Genomic DNA, 17,602 nt, shown 5'->3' with positions numbered 1-17,602 from the left:
GTTCAAAGACCGATTTCATGCTGAGGGAGATCTTATATCACAGGACAGCTTAACATCAGCCTCTGGAAGTGCTGACAACCGTAATAGGATATCTAAAAAAGTAGGACCAGCTGTAATTAGTAGTGATTTAAGCCCAACAGGGAGCTAAATGCTAGCACATCAATAAATACATTGCAGAGCCCTAGGAAAGTCATAACAGGATCATTAAATATATGGCTTGTTACTAAACTTCACTTCCTTGGCACATCCCAGTTCTTTCTCCACCACACGCCATCACTACAGGGAAGATATGTTTCAATTAGAACATCTCCCAGTTGTGGTCGACGCAGACAAAACAAAAATCAGTCGAAAAATATTTATTTCTCCTCTTCTTCACAACAGCCAGCCCTAGCACAAAAACTGTTCATCCCGTCAGCGGATAAAAACGCTCCAAGGATTTCTACAACACAAACGATGTGCAGCAACCAGTGAAAAGACAGGTGAGGCCCATTACCCACACATCCATGAAACCTGCATCATGCGATTACCAAAAATCAGAAAATATTCATCCAAGATCCAATCCTGAAAATGCTCAGGTAGCTGTCAGTGTGCCTACTCCAACAAGAGCAGGTTTTTCCACAGGAACAAGGCCTCTGTCTTTAAAGCTCTCCCCTACCCTAAAGCTTGTGTCTTCATATAACTTTGCCACTTACTTTACCTTTCGTATTTTAAAAAAAGTGATGTTTTGCCCTGTAATAGGGGGTCACAAAAGTTTTAGCCTCCCACTGAAAAGCAGCACTTCTGCTGCTTCATGCATACTGCATTACAACAGAAACACTGACAGACCCTAAAACTAGTGCTAATTAAGACAAATGACAATTTTGTCAGTAATTTTTCTAAAATTACAGATTTTCTCCAAAAGGTCTTGCTCTTGAGTGCACAAACATTATGAGACCTCCATGAAATAAATATAAATGTGAAGCATTGTACAAGCGTCTAACAATGAATACTTAACACTTTGTGGTAGTCCGAGTTAAAAAGATAGTAGAAGCAGATGACACTTCTAAAAATGCATATATAAAAGTGATTAAATATTTCCTAAACATAACGTTGTCTATATTTATACATCACACAACAAAAAAAAGGGGCAGAAATGTTTTGTATTCAAGATACTTATTAAGCTTTTCCTTTATTAGCACTCCCAAGTGCTAGGGAAATTTATAAAAACATGTACTTAATCCAGTTAAAATACTGTACAAAATGAAGAGGTTATGAATGCTGCCAGATCTCAGATTTATTTTTTTTTAAGTTGCCTATGTAACAAAAGTAGGTTTTAATTATAAGAAAAATAGCTTGGAAAGTATTCCCAAAATTATCTTAAGTCCAACAATAAAGTCATTAGTCTGACAATGAAATCCAGAAATATTCTTGCATAAATTTACATGAATACAGGTGATTTATCAAATGGCATTTAACCTATTGTTTGCTTTGAATACTCAGTGAGTTTAGTAGGATCATATTTAACAGGCTATTCTGTTCCCATATGAAATGTGTGGCAATTTTGAGTAAAATAATGCAGTTTGTACTGCTGCAAGGCAAGTCCACAGTTATCTCAATTCATCAGAACACAGGTAACATCAACAAAGGTTAAACTTACTTAGGGCATGAGATCATCACAGTATTCTTACAAAAGTTTATAAACTTTTCTTGGACCAAAACAGATAGTCTTAAAAAGCAATTCTTCTTCTACAGATCATACTGTACAAAACCGAAAGCACAACATGATGTAAGAGTCTTTGCTGTGATTATATGGTGTAGTGAATTTGGCACTTCAGAGTAATGAAATTTCCAATGGCACAGTTCTTATCTACAGCAGCACATAACCTGCAAACCTTGGGCAAACATCCTGTACAGGAAAATATTCGGTCTGCTGCCAACTCTGACGAAAGGAAGAAAAAAGAAAAAAAAAAAGACCCCCCAAAAAAAGCTAGTGCATGCGCACAGCTTTGTTAAGAAAATTAAAAAGGAAGGTGAAGGACATCTTTGTACTGCTTTTCTCAGTTCCTGCTGTCAGACAAGTCTGAAGAATTTAATCGTAGCCTAGGAAAAAACAAAAAACAACAAAAAGAACAAATTAACATTCACACCAAAAGATTAAATCTATTAAAATATGCTCAAACTAGCTTTAAGATAAATGGGGGGAAAAAAAAAAAATCATTAACTGCTAGTTACCAGTAAGCTTTTTGTTTAAAATATCAATGGCAAAACATTAGTGCTCCACATGAAATAACAGTAGTTGGTACATGGCAATCCTAATGCACCGGTGCAAACTTGATTTCCAAACTAATGAAGGACTGGAAAGTGACTGACTGCAATAGAAGCATTTCACATGCCAACACAGAATATCACCCAGATTTTAAGCATTTTGAGATCTTTTTTCCCTTTATTTGTTTTTCAGATTTATTATAAAAAGCACAGCTTACCTCCTGCTACATCCTAGCCTGATACCCAACTGTGTGTGGTTGTCTTTACGCTGTGCTGAAAACTTTGGTTAGGCAATACACTGTCAAAGTTAAAATCTAACGTTTCTCCATCCATAAGGTCATTACGGATAATCGACTCCATGTCACAGTCCAACCGTTCAATTAACATGTCATCTAAGTCACTGGGAAGCTTCTCCTGGTGGAGGGAAACAATTCCCACCCTTCCATAGCCATTGCAACTGTTAACAGGGGCGTACGGGTTCATAGCATTCATCTGCATCGGGTGACTCATAGGCACTTGTAACGAGGTCTTCACTGTCGACAAGCGATTTAGACCTGAAGTATGTGACATGGTGTTCACTGAGTGTGACAAGGCACGACCATTAACTGCAGGTGTTGGCTGGCTATGTCCTTGGTGAGGGCGGGCATTAGGGTTCATCATTTTGTTGTGGGGCGGTTGACTGCCATAAGTTGGCATCACTGAGTTAGCAACCATCAGCACACTTTGTCCCAGTGCCCTGCCACCAGCCTGGGAAACACCAGTGTCTACTGATGCCAAGATATCATTGTGTGGCGGAGAATCTGAAGTCAGTAACTCCTTCAGAAGTCCTGCGGGACAGTTATATTGGCTCATCGATCCATAGCTTGATTTACTGTCTTGAAGAGTCTGCATAGGAATCTGGGGCAAAGAGTTCATGCTAGCTTGAGCATACGTAAATTTCCTGTAGTCTGGATTTGCTGAACCTATACTTGTGGTTGAGGATGCGAACGAGTAACCTGGTGTTTGCTGCATCAGGGTAGCAGACGAAGACTGGGTTGACACAGTCATTGATGTATTAGGTGACAAAAGATTAAGGTTATCCAAAAGATTTTCCATGTTCTCGGAATTACTCATTTCTGAAAGGCTGGGCAGAGTAGAAGTCATTTTGGTGGCTGATGATGGATATACCATGGAGTGCACATCCCCATCTCCAAGATCATCTTGCTCTGGCAAAATAGGAGAAAGTCTTCCACTAATCGTACTAGCGTTAGAGCTAGTTCTAGGTCGAAATGTACTCCAGTTATCAAAGTCATCATTACTGTGAGAGCTGGGGCTTGCAGGCCACTTTGAGAACTGCGATCCAGGGCTGTCACCATTCCCCTCTTGACCAGACTGAAGGGATGCTTTTTTCTTGGCAGCTCTGCCTCTGCTTTTGGCAAACTTGCTGTTGTTATCCATGGATGCTGCTCGCCTCCTAGGAGATTTGCCACTCTTTCCTCCTTCAGGATTGAGCATCCACCAGGAACTCTTCCCTGTTCCTTCATTCTGCACTCTGATGAACTTGCTGTGCAGAGACAGGTTGTGACGGATTGAGTTCTGAAAAACAAAATAAGGTGTAAGAAATGGAGAAAACTTGCTGGTTTTAAGGCGTACTAATATTTGTCTTTGCAAACATACTGTAATTTTGTTAGAAAACATGGGGTAATCATAAAATGAGAAAACATGCCAGTCTGGAAACGTGTTATCAGCTCACCACTCAGAACTGGCTGAAACGGACTTGCAAAGAGTTGCCATGTCAATTTGTCTGTCATGTGTCCCTATCACATCTGACATTATAAAAAGTTAAATAAAATACTGAAGGAAATGTTTATGAAATACAAATTCCTCATAAAGGAGAAAAAAATATACCAGAACACCAAGATGATGACCGACGATCTCATTATCAGCTTCACTCTAATGAGTTGAACCTGACTGCATTAGGGATTTATTTTTTTAATTATTTTACAGAAATGCTAGGTTCAGGAATGCTAGGTCCTGTTCTATGGTCCTTATAATGGCATCTCATCATGCACACCCCAAAACCCTGCAAACACGCCAGACTGTGAGTATTGCCACTGAACATCAGTGAGTTTTATTTTACTTGTGTTATGTGAGAAAACATATAGAAAACCAGTTGAGGATTCATTTCTAATTTTTATATATAAACATCACAAATTGCCTAAGAAATCATAAGGGAGAACGGAATGCAAACAGCATAGACAAAATTGCTTTTAAAACTTCAGTCTTAAAACCATCTTTCTGTTTCAAAATGAACATTTTAATATGCAATAACAACTCTTCTAATACCTGCAGGCACAAGATATCTTGTGTCAAGACTGACCAGAGGTACTGAAGCTTTTCATTATCTCCTCAGCCATGAGTAATGTTTCATGTTTTGTTCTTAAATCCAACAAAAAGAAGAAAAAAAATAAAAAAATCCAAAATCCAAGCCCACAGGTTGACCTGTTAATAAGAGATGCCCCTTTGTGTTACCAAGCTGTAGATAACCACTTTATTCCTCCTGTAATTTTCCAATGAGCATGCGTAAGGAACATTGTATCAACAGAAAAGCTGTCCTACCTTTCGACATAATTGCTAATAAAAGGCCACAAGTTCAAAGACTGCTGAAATAGGCAACCATAGCTGTTCGTAGGAGAGTGGGACAGTAGCACAATCTACACGGGGACCCCCAGCCTGCGCTACGACTGCAGCTCAGGCAGAACAAGCAGGAGGGAACCACAAAACAATGCAGGAAATGGGTAAAACAGAAATTACACCTCTATGGCAGAGGAATCAATGATGCAGTAGCTGCATTCCATTCAGAGCCATTTGTAGCAGGTTGTTTAAAGAAAAATTTGGGGGAGCAAAACTAGAAAGACTGTTTCTAGAAATCAGTAGTAAAGCTGGTCTTGACCAGCAGGCCAGTAGGACAATTACTTCAAAACACTAAATGGCTGCCAGACCTACACAAACTCTGTTCTGCCTTTCCTCTTTTCCTACCTTTTTCCTCCCACCTGCCTTCTCTCAGTTTTCAACCTGACCCCAAGACCCACTAGAGCACCTAGCCACGAGCACGATACAGCTCATGGAGCTTTGAGGACAAGGGACACAGCCACTGCTCTGGACTCTGGCTGCTTTTGCTGTATTTCCCCGTGATGCCAGCATCTCCAAAAATGTCCTCCTTCACCATCTCTACTCTGCCTGTCCTCCTGCGTACATCTGCTGTCTCAAAGACACGCATCCTTCCCCATTGCCTATACATCCATCTGAGAGAAGAAAAGGAGCAAAGACCATAAAGGAGGCATGCCAGGTGAAAACAGTCATCTCATGGGGCCTGGCTCAAATGAGAGACAACAGGCCCAAATTCCCTGCAAGGGCCACGGCAGGTTGTGGACCACAGAAAGCCAACTGGCCAAAGCAGGCCCGGCCACCTGCACGGCTCCACAGGAATGGTTACTCTGGGGTCAAAGAGGAGACCTCCAGCAGATGAGGGCAGCAAGGAGGTGTTACAATCCTGTAACACCTTCCAGGCAGCAGTATCCAGAGACTATCCCCACAGGACTGCAGCTTCACCCGAGGCAGGGGCACAAGGTGTTCTTTCACAGCAGAAGATGGCAGAATACGGTCTCTTGGCAGCTCGCTGTTCAACCAGTGCAGCAAGAAGTCAAACCCTGTGCCTAACCTCAGAAGCCTTTCCAACCTCTCCTTCCCCTCCAAAGAACCATCTTTAACAAATTATCCCAGTTAAACAAACACCAGCAACAATTCAAGCGTCTCCTTACTCAATTTTGAAAGGATGCCATTCTCATGTTAGCTAATTAACGTAGGACTTTCCTCTTCACTGCAGGTAACCCCGCAATCAAATTCTCATCCTCTCTCTAGCTACAGGGCATTAGAGAAGGCCTTGAAATTTTATTTTGACTAGATGCAGGTAACGTGTTGGGAGGGTAAGCCTGAAACTCCATCTTTGGACTTGCCCACAGCCCCAAGGGCCGACCAAGAAGCCTCGTGAGGCCAGCCCAGCGCAGCCAATTGTTTTCACTCGAGGTCCACAGCTGAATCCCCGGCTGACACAAGTCCAGCTCTAGAAACATCGCAAGAAAGTTGTTCTGCGCATCTGCTGATTAAAAAACCTCCTGTGCCAGTTCTTTTTTTTTTTTTTTTAATTGTATTTTGTAAACATACCCAGTTGGCTCAGGTTTACTGTTTACTATCAAAATAGGCATATCAAACACACAAAACATCAGGCAGAGAAAATACCGTGCTAAGGCTCAGTTTCCTCTGCTCTGCAACAGAAGTGTTAAAATATTTAAGAAATCACTGCTATTCCTTAGTCATCAAAAATGTTATAATCTGGTATTATTGTACTGAGGACATCTGAGGTCGCTCTTTGAGTAACAGAGCTGTCTCCTAACTTTGCCAGCAATGAAAAAAAAAATTTTCCTAACAGGAAAAGGTTTGTGGCCCAGAGCTTGTTACATAAATTCCTGTTTTTCACGCAGCCAGCAGGACATTAAAGAAGCTATGATTTACTAACTTGGAAAAAGCGTTGAAGAGGTAAAGCTTGTGAAAATATGCACTGCTGTTAATGATGTTGTGTCTACAAATCTTTGCCAGACGCAAACATGACCTGATAAAAAAGTATAGTTTCAGCAGTGGATCTTGGCAGCCGGAGGAGCAGCACGGCTGTCAGTAGTGGCCGGGGCACTCGGCGGCACCGTCGGCCCCGGCACGCTGCGAGCTGCGGCTTTCACCGGGCCTTTGAAGCAAAGCCTCCCAAAACCTGGCCTCGACGACGCGAAAGGCGAGCAGCCGCGTTTTGAGGCAGGTTTCCACGCAGCAGCGACGCGTGCCAGATCGCTGGAAGAGCATCTGCGCTGGAATTTTATCAAAGCCTCGTCAGGACGGCAGCAGGGCTGCTGCCACCTGTGGGGTGTTTCCTGGGATTGAGTTTCCACCTTTGAGATAACGTGTGCATAGAGCCTCTGCTCCTGTTTGGTCTGCGAACCGGCTTCATGCCATACTTCAGCATACAGACCGGGAACTGTGGATACGCTTATCGCTACTCGCTCATTTAAGAGCCAAAATATGCACAACCGGTATCTGCTAAATGCGGTATCTTGAGCACATACCAGCTAGTAAAACTCGTGAAGCCACAACTTGGCCGTGCTAGGCTAATGGTTGGACTCAATGATTTTAAAGGTCTTTCCAACTTGATTCGATGATTCTATGTTGCTAGTCTGCTTGCACTACCATCAGCTGTAATGGCTGCAAATGCAGTCTGGGGCACAGCTTCTGACTGTGGTTCTCAGATCTTTCCAAACAATATCTGAAACGGATTTGGAGAAACTTTCAGGGAATATGACACTCAACGCTACTTCTGCCGTGACCTCTAAGATAACCACAATTCAAAAATGGGAAGGAAAAAAAAAAAAAAAGAGAAGGGGGAGATTGCTGATTTATTTATTTTAACTGATAGTTTGAGAATATTACAATAGGAACATGCCTGACAAGAAAGTCAGGGTTGAGGACTGGTAGGAGAGAAGTTCAGAGACCCACCAGCTAACAACATCGCTCTTGAGAGGCATCTGCCGTGATCAGTGGTGGCTGCCACGTGAGCCAGCTGTGTTAGTGTGCCACGTTACTGCCAGCTGACAGCAGGATTCAGAACCAGCAGAGTCCCTCTGTGGAGAAAACACCAAAGCAAAAGCTTTGCAGCCGAGAAAGAAAGACCCCAGGATTTCCAAATGCCGTTACAGAGGACATCAGACCTGTCTCTCAAGGTCTGTGTACGGGGACGCTACAGCAGCTCCAGATGTACAAACCACCCTCTTCCGGGAGCCTCAGTGGGAAGCACTACTCTAAAAAGAAGTCACAAGAAGACCTCCTAGGACAGTATGCAGAGGACAGGAAGTTCACCACCACACTTGCTCAGAGTTCCTTCAGCATGAGCAGCCAGAGAGCAGCAGCAGGGGCTAACTGTAGCAAGTGGCACCACATAGCATCTATCCAAGGCTAAGCTAGACCATGCCGGCAAAACAGGCAGGTCTGCTTGAAATAGTTACACTGCCTGCACACGCTTTGCTGTGGTTTCCAACCCATCCTGCCAAGTTTGCAGGGGCAGGGTGAGGAGGCTAAGGAGGAAAGAGAACGTTCATAACTCCAGATGTACCAGAATTTCCTTTGGTACCACAGTCTGGTGTAAGGCAATCCTGTTATCTTACCTAACGATTATGAGATACAAGAAGTTCAGATGCAGATGCTGCACATGGCACTTGGGTTTGCCTCAGAGCTAGTGTTGGACACCCAAAAACATTTGGTCAACAGATAGCACAATTCTTCATACAACAGCCTTAGCCACATTTCTCTCTCAAAAGCGTTCCTAATACTACAATGTTCACCAACATAACTGCACATCTGGCTGCAGTGTCAGAGGCTTCAAATGCTAACGAAATCGCTATCTTTGCCACCCAATTTGCAGCATTCTTTGCTTACAGCTCAGAAACCTTCCCTGCTTTCAGATAAGAGTATGGACAGAAGACATGTCACTTGGCTTCAGGTCACAGAGTTGTATTTAGAAGATGCTGGCAATTTGCCACCTGCAGCTGCATGAAGGTGGAAGGGCAGGATTTCCTCCTTAACAGGTCATGCTTTTTTGGGTCCTTCGTTCGGGGGGGTGGGGGGGAGGCTTTTGTTTGACTTCGTTTTTGTCCTGCGCTGTTATACAGTTGAGAAGCATCAGCTGGGAAAAGTGCAGAAAGACTTCAGTCCTACTAACGGGACCTTCCACCGTTTCTCTGTGCTTTTCATGACAGATGGTGGCATAGCGAGAGTCTTTCCTAGAACATCACCCATGAAACACCATCTCCAAACATGGAGATACTTTCATAGACTGTTTCATTTGATAAGATTTCAGCAATGCATCCCTTTGTGCCATTCTTATACATTCATGCAGGGAAGGACTCTGTTACCATATGGTAGCTATACACATCTCTCCTGCACAAAGCTGTGTCTACTGTGACCACACGTCAGTGGCTTTAATTTAAGCCCTGCGCATTCTGCAGTTAAGTCTACAGATTTATAACCTCCTACACTTCCTTCTCATAGCTGTAAAAGACTAAAAAACTTTGGACACCAAAGAGGCGTAGCCATCCTCCAGGTTGTATCCTGCTGCCACACGTGGCACCGGGGACTGGACAGGATTTCACAACCACTGGAGCTTTCTCCTCTGGAACATGGTATGTAGTAACAGAAAAACACATGCATAACTGCAGACATTGACGTTTAAGGGACTTGGCTGTGCCTGCTTACATGTCAGAACTGGCAACTCCACTGACATGTATTTGAGTAATTCCCAATTGCTATCCCCAGACACCCTCCTCTTCATTCTAGGCAGACTCCCTTTGAAGCACTTTTCCATAATGGTAGTTTGGACATTTCTAATGAGATAACACCTGCCTACTTCCTCTAGATGGGCATTTAGAAAAAATGAGCATAAAAACCATTGAAAAGGTACAGCATAAAATGGGAATTATATACACACAGGGCAAGCACACTCCTGGATACGTTCAGATGTTATAACCCCAAATAAAAACTTCTTATGACCACCCTTTATGTTTTCTTTACCTCCAAGAGAGAGACAGAGCCACAACCAGGTTAATGATTATCTATATCAGTGCCAACACTCCATTTTATAACTACATTTATTTCTATAACCACAATAGAGGCAAGATATAATATCAACACAGCACACACCAAATATATAAACATTTGCTAGCATTTCAAAGCCTAGAAAACTAAGTGACACTGATTAGGAAAAACAACAGATGAAGATGCATATGAAAATTGTGGGGTTTTTAAAAGGGGTTTGTCAAATGGAACTTCCTCCCCCTCTGGTAAAATCATCTGGGAAGCCAAGACAGCCAACAGGTTTGTCTAAAAACTACAGGTTTTCAGGGGTAAAAGAAAGGCAACAATAAGAAGCAGCACCGTGTTATAAACAAACAAAAGCAAATAGCCAACAGGATAAAAAAGAAGTTGTGAAGTACGGAAAATAAGGGAAGAAATAAATACCAGATGAAAAAAATTCAAAGCTAGCAGGGATAACTTACATATTTGGTGATCCAGACAAATCCTAATATTTCCTTTACAAAACTGATGCTGTAAGCTTTTTGTTCCAACAGACAGAAGTGTTTGACAAATATAAGGGTTCCATATTTGTAAATAAACATTTCTGTTTTCCACAAATATGGAACACACATATATACATATGTACATATATAGCTTATGATGAAGAAGCATTTCCCAAGTTCACTAGTGACACAGGAGGCCAACACTGAGGCCTCACTGAAGAAGAACTTTTCAAAGTCAGGATGCCCTTATAACTGGGGCCTCTTCTCCCCCTTTAAGCACGCTCAGACCTCTGCCTTTGCAAGCAGCCTGTGCCGCAATGACATCAGGAACACAAAAGCAGCAAAGCAGGAGGAAACATGCGTAACCTGAGTGCCCTGACATCAGTCCCAGGTGCTATCATAGAAAAGCTGATAAAGGATTCAATTAATAAACCATCAGAGGTCAGAAATATAATTAATGTCTTTCAAAACAGTCCCACAGAATGTAGGCCATCACATGTACAAGAAAAATAGATATTTTGCTCAAGAAAGGTAAGTGAGAGAACACCTGCGGACATGCCAATGCCACACCGAACGACAGCGTAGCCGAGATTAGCACCACACACCGCTGCTAATATACGCTCATCAAAGGGATTAAAACCATTAAAATTATCTGCAGTGCAATAAGCCATGAGGAAGGCTGCTGCTATTCATGACTGACAGGTCCCTTACAATTATTCACTGCAGGCTCTTAACGCAGCGACCAGGAATGCAACTTGTAGAGGGGATGCGGGCACCACAGCAGCAGTAACGGTTTGAGGCAAGCTGTCCTTGGATGCAGAGCACAAGCAGCTTATTGCAAGGAAAACACAAATCACAATTATAAGCAAAGTTTGTTAAAATTAATAAATACAAATTTGGAGTACTAGAGTAGCAGTTCATCCATACAACGCCGGAATGACTAATAGGTTAAAATGTTATTCTGCAACTATAGTAAAGAGAGAGTAAGGGGTGTTTATTTTTTTTCAGCCAGTGGTAATAATTATGATCAGTAGGACAAAAAATGTTAATCACTCGTTTCCTGTTTAACAGACAGCCTGTTTCATCTCTGCCACTCTCCACGGTTACACCCAATTCATCACAAAGACTACAGCACTGTTTATAGAAAGCTTCCCCCCTTTTTTCCTTTCTAAAACTAAAGCTGCCTTTTATTGACATTCGTTAGCTCTAATGAAGAGGTACAAATGTGTATATGTGCTAAATATATCAATGCTAAGCGGACAAGCAGATCATCTTAAAAGGTGCCCTAGAAACATATTCTCACCAACAAGAAGCAGTAAGGTGAGAAACAGGCCAAAGTCTCAGTTTAAACCACAGAGGTGAGACATACCGTAGTCCAAAAATGGGACTAATTTTCTGCATTGGCCTAGGTGGACACACAGAGAACTACCAAGAAATTAAAAAAAAAAAAAAAAAAAGGAGAGAGAAAAAAAATAGATGCAATTACTCCAAAAGCTTTAGTAGGATAAATGAAACAATTGGAAAGATCCCTACCTGAGGATTTACACAAGCTTTACATGTTAAAAGCTCTGCATAATAACCAAAGTAGTTATTTGCCACTTGCCTAGGTAAAGGCACAAGCAGACCTAACCCTAAATGTTTGGTTTCAGTTGGATGCCTTACCCAGGAGCCACACATCTTCTCTTCATCTTCATGGATCAAGACTATTTGCTTTCACAAAATCACTGATAACCTAAAGGGTTAGAATGATTGTCACGAACTGATGGAGGTACAAGCAATGTGCTACCCACAACAGTGGAAAATAAGTTAACACTGAGGCTGGTAAAGCAAAGCAGGATGCACTGGAGACACGGGCTAAGTCCACGACACTTGCCCCATTCGCTGTGACTGCCCACAGGCTAGCTGTGGCTGGAGAGGCTTGAGGACTATTTCACCTGCAACAACGCCCACTGCCTGACCATAGACCTCTCCTTAGGGACACAGGGAGGAGCAGCTGCCAGTTTGCAGCCGTGGATCCACGGATGGAGCCAAGCACACCTGCAGCACTGCGCCCACGACTCCCACAACGCACAAACCCATCTGACAAGGGCAGCAGAGAGATGTTTGCTTGTTTGCAGGAAAGGCACCGAGCCTGTCTGGTTTTCTTACCTTGGGAAGCAACATACCAAGGGGATGTACAGATGCAATAATGTAAAAAGTTGGGTTGACTGAAACTTTGTGCAGATTAAAAAAAAAATTAAATATATCTCCCTATTACACTTGCATCGGTGTAGCAGAGGGAGCCTTTTCCTTTACCAAGCAAAGGAGCCAAATTCTCCGGACATGGGTGTCACTGAATACTAGTTTTTCTGAAACAAAGAGTCAATGAAAGCAGCAAGCTTCCTTTGCAGCAGGGTTAGCTGTGCCCCACAGGAAATCCCTGGCTGAAGGAAACTGCAAGTCTTGTAAAAAGAAGGGCAAAGCCTTCCATTTACAGGCTGAACGGTATCTTACGCTACATCTCACTATGCATTTGATCTTTATTTTGGCTACAGCGAGTGCAAGGATAGGCTAGCAAAATTTTAGCATAGTCCCCAAAACTACAAAATGGAAAATAAAAGAGTTGAGCGGGACTTTTTGTTTGTTTTAGTGCATCTTTAGAGACTCTTCAGTGCATCTAGTAATAAAGATGCTGAAGGTTTCACATTTGTAAGGGGATGGTATCAGCTTAAAAATAACAACCACCCTCTGGATTTCACCTAATGTTGTAAATATCTGATGTTGCTGTAGTAACCAAGAGAAACTGAGGAAAGAAGACAGGGACATTTCTCTTTCCTTTCATTTCTTTTGTACATGAGTACAGTCCAGTGTATAAAGCCACTGTTTTTACTATTTTTTTCCTCTAGCCGATTCTCCCTTTATCCGTCTCACATATAAAAAGAAAGTAAAATGTAATTTTCTTGTTAACAAAATATTAACAGAAAAAAATAGATTTCTTAAGTCTTCATTAAAATAGCTTAAACAGGATCAGATTTAAGTTCTCTTTAAACTTCTACATCATCTGCAAATATGTAGATAAAGAATATTGCCTTATGCAGCCAATATTTGTTCATTTTTCTTTCTGTTCTGTTTTTCATACTTGTTCTTTTTTCCAAAGTTACAGGAAGCAAGTACCGATTTCCAATTACTCCTTTTTGTACATCCTAAAGAGGCAGCACACATACTAGGTATTGTGTTTCTACTCAGCTTCTTTGAACATAGTTTGCCTTGGTACTTTTTTTCCGCCACCACAGAAGCATGCCAGACCACCAGCACACTCTCTTCAGAAGAGCTCTTCCCAATTCAAGCTTGCTCCCATAGCCTAGTAGATTTTATATAACATGATTTACGACTACAATGCCCACAAAAATCCCTCATCCAAATTTCATTATAGCCTTGAGCAATATTCCAGTGTGTATTGCTCTTCTCCACTGTCTGGCCAGTTGCAGCCACCCCTCTTTCACATAAGGTGTGGTTTATACTTGAAGGGGTTTTAGTTTATTTTCTCGCAAGAGGGTCTCGGGACTCGGAGGACTCCTGACGGGTGGTTGCACTGTTCACGCCAGCGTCTTCCTCTCGAACACTGCTTTCCATGACGTTCTCCAGGCTGCAGTTTCAAGAAATGCTGGCGTTCATCACAGGGGTTTATGACATCTGTTCAGCATTATAAATCCAGAGTCTCCCATTCTTGCAAAATGTGTAGCGCCAGCTCTGAACCAAGTCACCCCCAGACACAGGCACAACTTTCAGAAGGCTACAGGAGGCAGAGTACTATTTCTCAGAGGAAGCTGGGCACAGAGAGGAGGGAAATCTAAAGGGTAATTTCTTCCCTCACACCAGCTTTGGAAGCATTCCTATTCCCTCATGACTGTAGGCTGTGCTCTCTACTTAACAGACCCTTATTAAATCAAAGGACTATTTACAATCTACATACTGGCAAGTCCACATTCCCATAGAACGTCATCTGGCAACAGTGACTTAAACCATCAGCTCTGTATTTACTTGCTTTCCTCCTTCCCAAACAAGAAGAGTAAAAAGAACAAGAAAAAGCCATGTTTTTAAAGACAAGAATCTAACAGCGTAAAACCCAAGAGCTCTGGTGCATCAGCGTTCATCACAAAACCCAAATACCCATTTGCTTTAAAACACTAAAATATTACATTGAGGACAATAAAAAGGAAGAAAAGCCACACCGTTGTGGCTTGGGACCTTTTACATACACACCTGCTGCTAGAGAGGTGCAGGACCATGCTGGACACAAACTAAGACAGCTCCCAGAGTGGGATGCTGTTATTCAAAAACAAGCTTTGTTAGGCACTTTGGGTGCTATTTTTCTCCTGCTAACGAGGTCTAATTAATCTCCCCTCGTTACTATTTCGCTCCATTTGATATACACAGAGACTGGCCTCACCCTAACTGCCTGGAGAAGACCTCACTCATCCTCCCATTCCCCTTGGACAGAGCCTGACACAAGGAGCCCCTGGGCAGACTGGGGACCACAAGGTGCAACAGGAGGTGTCTCAGGGAGGATGTTGCCATCACCCTCATCAGTTCAATGGAGAACATACGTTTCTGAAAAGCCTTCCACCACCCTTCACTAATCCCACAAACTCAAAAAGCTCTTATCAACTTTCAGATTAGGCTCCCTCCTCCTGGAGGTCACAGTCTTCACTTGATGCAAACTTCACCATCATCGCTCCCATACTCCTTCAATGAAAAGCCCATGGGTAACTGGGCAGCCTAAGCCTGCCTGGCTAGCTATTCAGATTTAAGGACTGCAACATCCAACTTCTAAATCACAAAGGCTGCCATGGGCTTCCCATCCCTCCCGTGCCTTTGCCCAAAGACATGGAAGGCAGAGAAGGTCTCCTGTATTGAACTAAAGCTCTACGGCAAAAGCACAGCCAAGACAGCGAGCTAAAGTGTCCTCATCAATTCAAAGGGCTGCAAGAAGAAAGTCTCAAGACACTCTGCAGGGACTTGCTCAGTATTTGCCTCCTCCTGCCCGCTTTTGCTTCTTTTAAGTACTGCAGTTTAGTTTTCCCTCTCGCAGGTGTTCAGACAATACAGCCCCCTGCACAGCTCTGAAGATGCACAAGCTCTTTTCTTGAGAGAATAGGCTTCCTAGGTCAGAATGGGGCACTCAAAAAAAAAAAAAAAAGTAATAATACAAAAAAAAAAAATCACAGGACACAAACTTATATCGGATTAAAAATAGCAGGAATGTCAGCAGTAGGAGCTGTCATTTGCAATAGCTATCAAGACACAGGAAGTTCTTTATTCCGTGGCTCACATAAGGGCCTCTTTAAAAACAAGGATGGAACAGAAAAAAAGCAAGAATGTTTACTGAGGCTTGTTTTCTAATATTATTTATCTAGCCAAGTTTGTTCATGAAGTTTTATAATAATTTGTCATGGATACATCTATGGGTTTACGTCCGCAGATTTGTTAAACCTCTGGCATACTCCAGCAGATACTGCAGCCCTTGCTGCTCTTGTTTAATTTTTGGATTATTTTCAGCGTTGAAGATATTACAGGGAATGCTTCCACGTTTTCATTTTCTTTTAAAAAGAAATTAAAGTCTTCCCCCGGAAAGTCAGGTGTTTTCAAGTATTTTGTTTGTTGATTATTCACGTAGTCATAAATTACGAAGAGTATTTGGCAAGCCATGCTTTTCTCTGTTAAAACATTTGTTTTTACTTTTTCAGTTATTGTTTAGATCCTGGTCATAACATGTTTCAGGTTGTTTTGAGCAGCAAAGAGGAAATAAGCAATATTTCAACTTATATCACACTGTAACAACATTAAGTGCCTACACAGCAACATGCTGCCTATTCAGTATTTTCAACTTTCTTCCTGTCTGCTGCTGACTTACAGCAGCATGAAGATAATTCATAATTTTACAGAGCTTTGAAACCTGCAAACACAGCTATGATTTGGCTCACAAGCATGGCCAGAACAAAACACAAACAAAAAGGAGCAAGAAACAGGATGTAAAAAAAAAGAGCAGAATATAAAGTAACCATATTTGCTGAAGATTGGTTTTGAAAGCATAAGAAAAACCAACAAAGCTCTTCTGGAGTCAGCTCACACACACCCAGGCATTGCAGGTAACACAGCTGGAAGAGGCAGAGCCCCAACAAGGCACCGTTTGTCTACGTTCAACCTGACGCAGGGAGTTAGAAAAAAGGCTTTGAACTACATGACATACCCATTGCTCATCAGGATAACGGTCTGCTGTGGACACGATTACTAATCCGTCATGGCTCCTAAGAATATGCCCTCTGGATTAGAAAAAAGAGACACGTCGTTCCAAAAGTCACACAATTCATACAAAACAGTCTCTGTGCCAAATTACGGAACTACGTTTCAGGAATTTCTCATGGATTTTTTCTATAGGGTTAAGTTGGACATTATCTTTCAAGCATTCAATTCTCATGCAGCAGGATTTCCGCCTCTCCTCTGTTAGTGAAGTCTTAGGAATCTCAATAAATAACAGGGAAGAAACCTGACTGTTTTACTACGTTTTCCTTTGGCCATCCTTGTGAAAAATTCTGAAGATATATTTAAGAGTTTGCGCTTTGACTTAACATCATATTCAGGCCTCCAGTCCTCCAAGCACAGAGGCTCAAAAAAATAACTCTCTCTGTTCTCAAAAGGCAGCGTAAATGACCCCACCTAAAAACACCTTACTTTGGATTCCCCTAACGTGAACTTTGAAAGACCTAATTTTCTAGGAAAATACAGACTTCTGACTCAAAAATAAAGGTGCTTGGCAACGTAACTCCCTCTCCCCATAGACATCTACAGCCTACCCAAGCAAACCTCAGTGCACTACAGCGATCCAAAAATATCCTTCTTTTGGAGGTGGAACACATTTACCAACTTACCTGCAGAACATTTCTGTCAAACCAGCAACAAGAGAAGAACTCCTTCCCCTACCCCAAAATTTCAAGTATGTAACGAAATAAAGTACAAGGAGACATGCAAGAAAGAGCAGATCTGCTTGTCTGTAAATCAGAAGAGCTCATGTACCTTTTCGACCCATCAACTTCCAAAATTGCTATGTCAGTCCCTGAAACAGAGCAACTGGAACTGCATTAAGCCAAATTATTGCCAACTGCACAATAACAGTTGGGGCAAAGATAGTCTTCCTAAAGAAAAGACCATGTGCATCAATTAAATTTTTC

At 42.1% G+C, this 17,602-nt stretch overlaps 1 protein-coding gene across 1 annotated transcript in view; it reads right to left on the bottom strand.

The window, feature by feature from the left end:
• Positions 1-1,442: 1,442 nt before the first annotated feature.
• Positions 1,443-17,602, bottom strand: part of FOXO1 (forkhead box O1) — a gene marked incomplete at its 5' end in the record, with an annotated part of 63,049 nt that continues 46,889 nt past the window's right edge. The window contains one exon of the mRNA XM_082013912.1: positions 1,443-3,819. Within this exon, the coding sequence (XP_081870038.1) occupies positions 2,476-3,819 (1,344 nt within the window). The 3' untranslated portion in view covers positions 1,443-2,475. The remainder of the gene's footprint in view (positions 3,820-17,602) is intronic.

The sequence above is a fragment of the Phaethon aethereus genome, assembly GCF_964289735.1.
Source record: "Phaethon aethereus genome assembly, chromosome: 1".
NCBI classification, from domain to species: Eukaryota; Metazoa; Chordata; class Aves; order Phaethontiformes; family Phaethontidae; genus Phaethon; species Phaethon aethereus.
The sequence above is the reverse complement of the archived record's forward strand: the minus strand, read 5'-3'. Positions and strand labels throughout refer to the sequence as shown.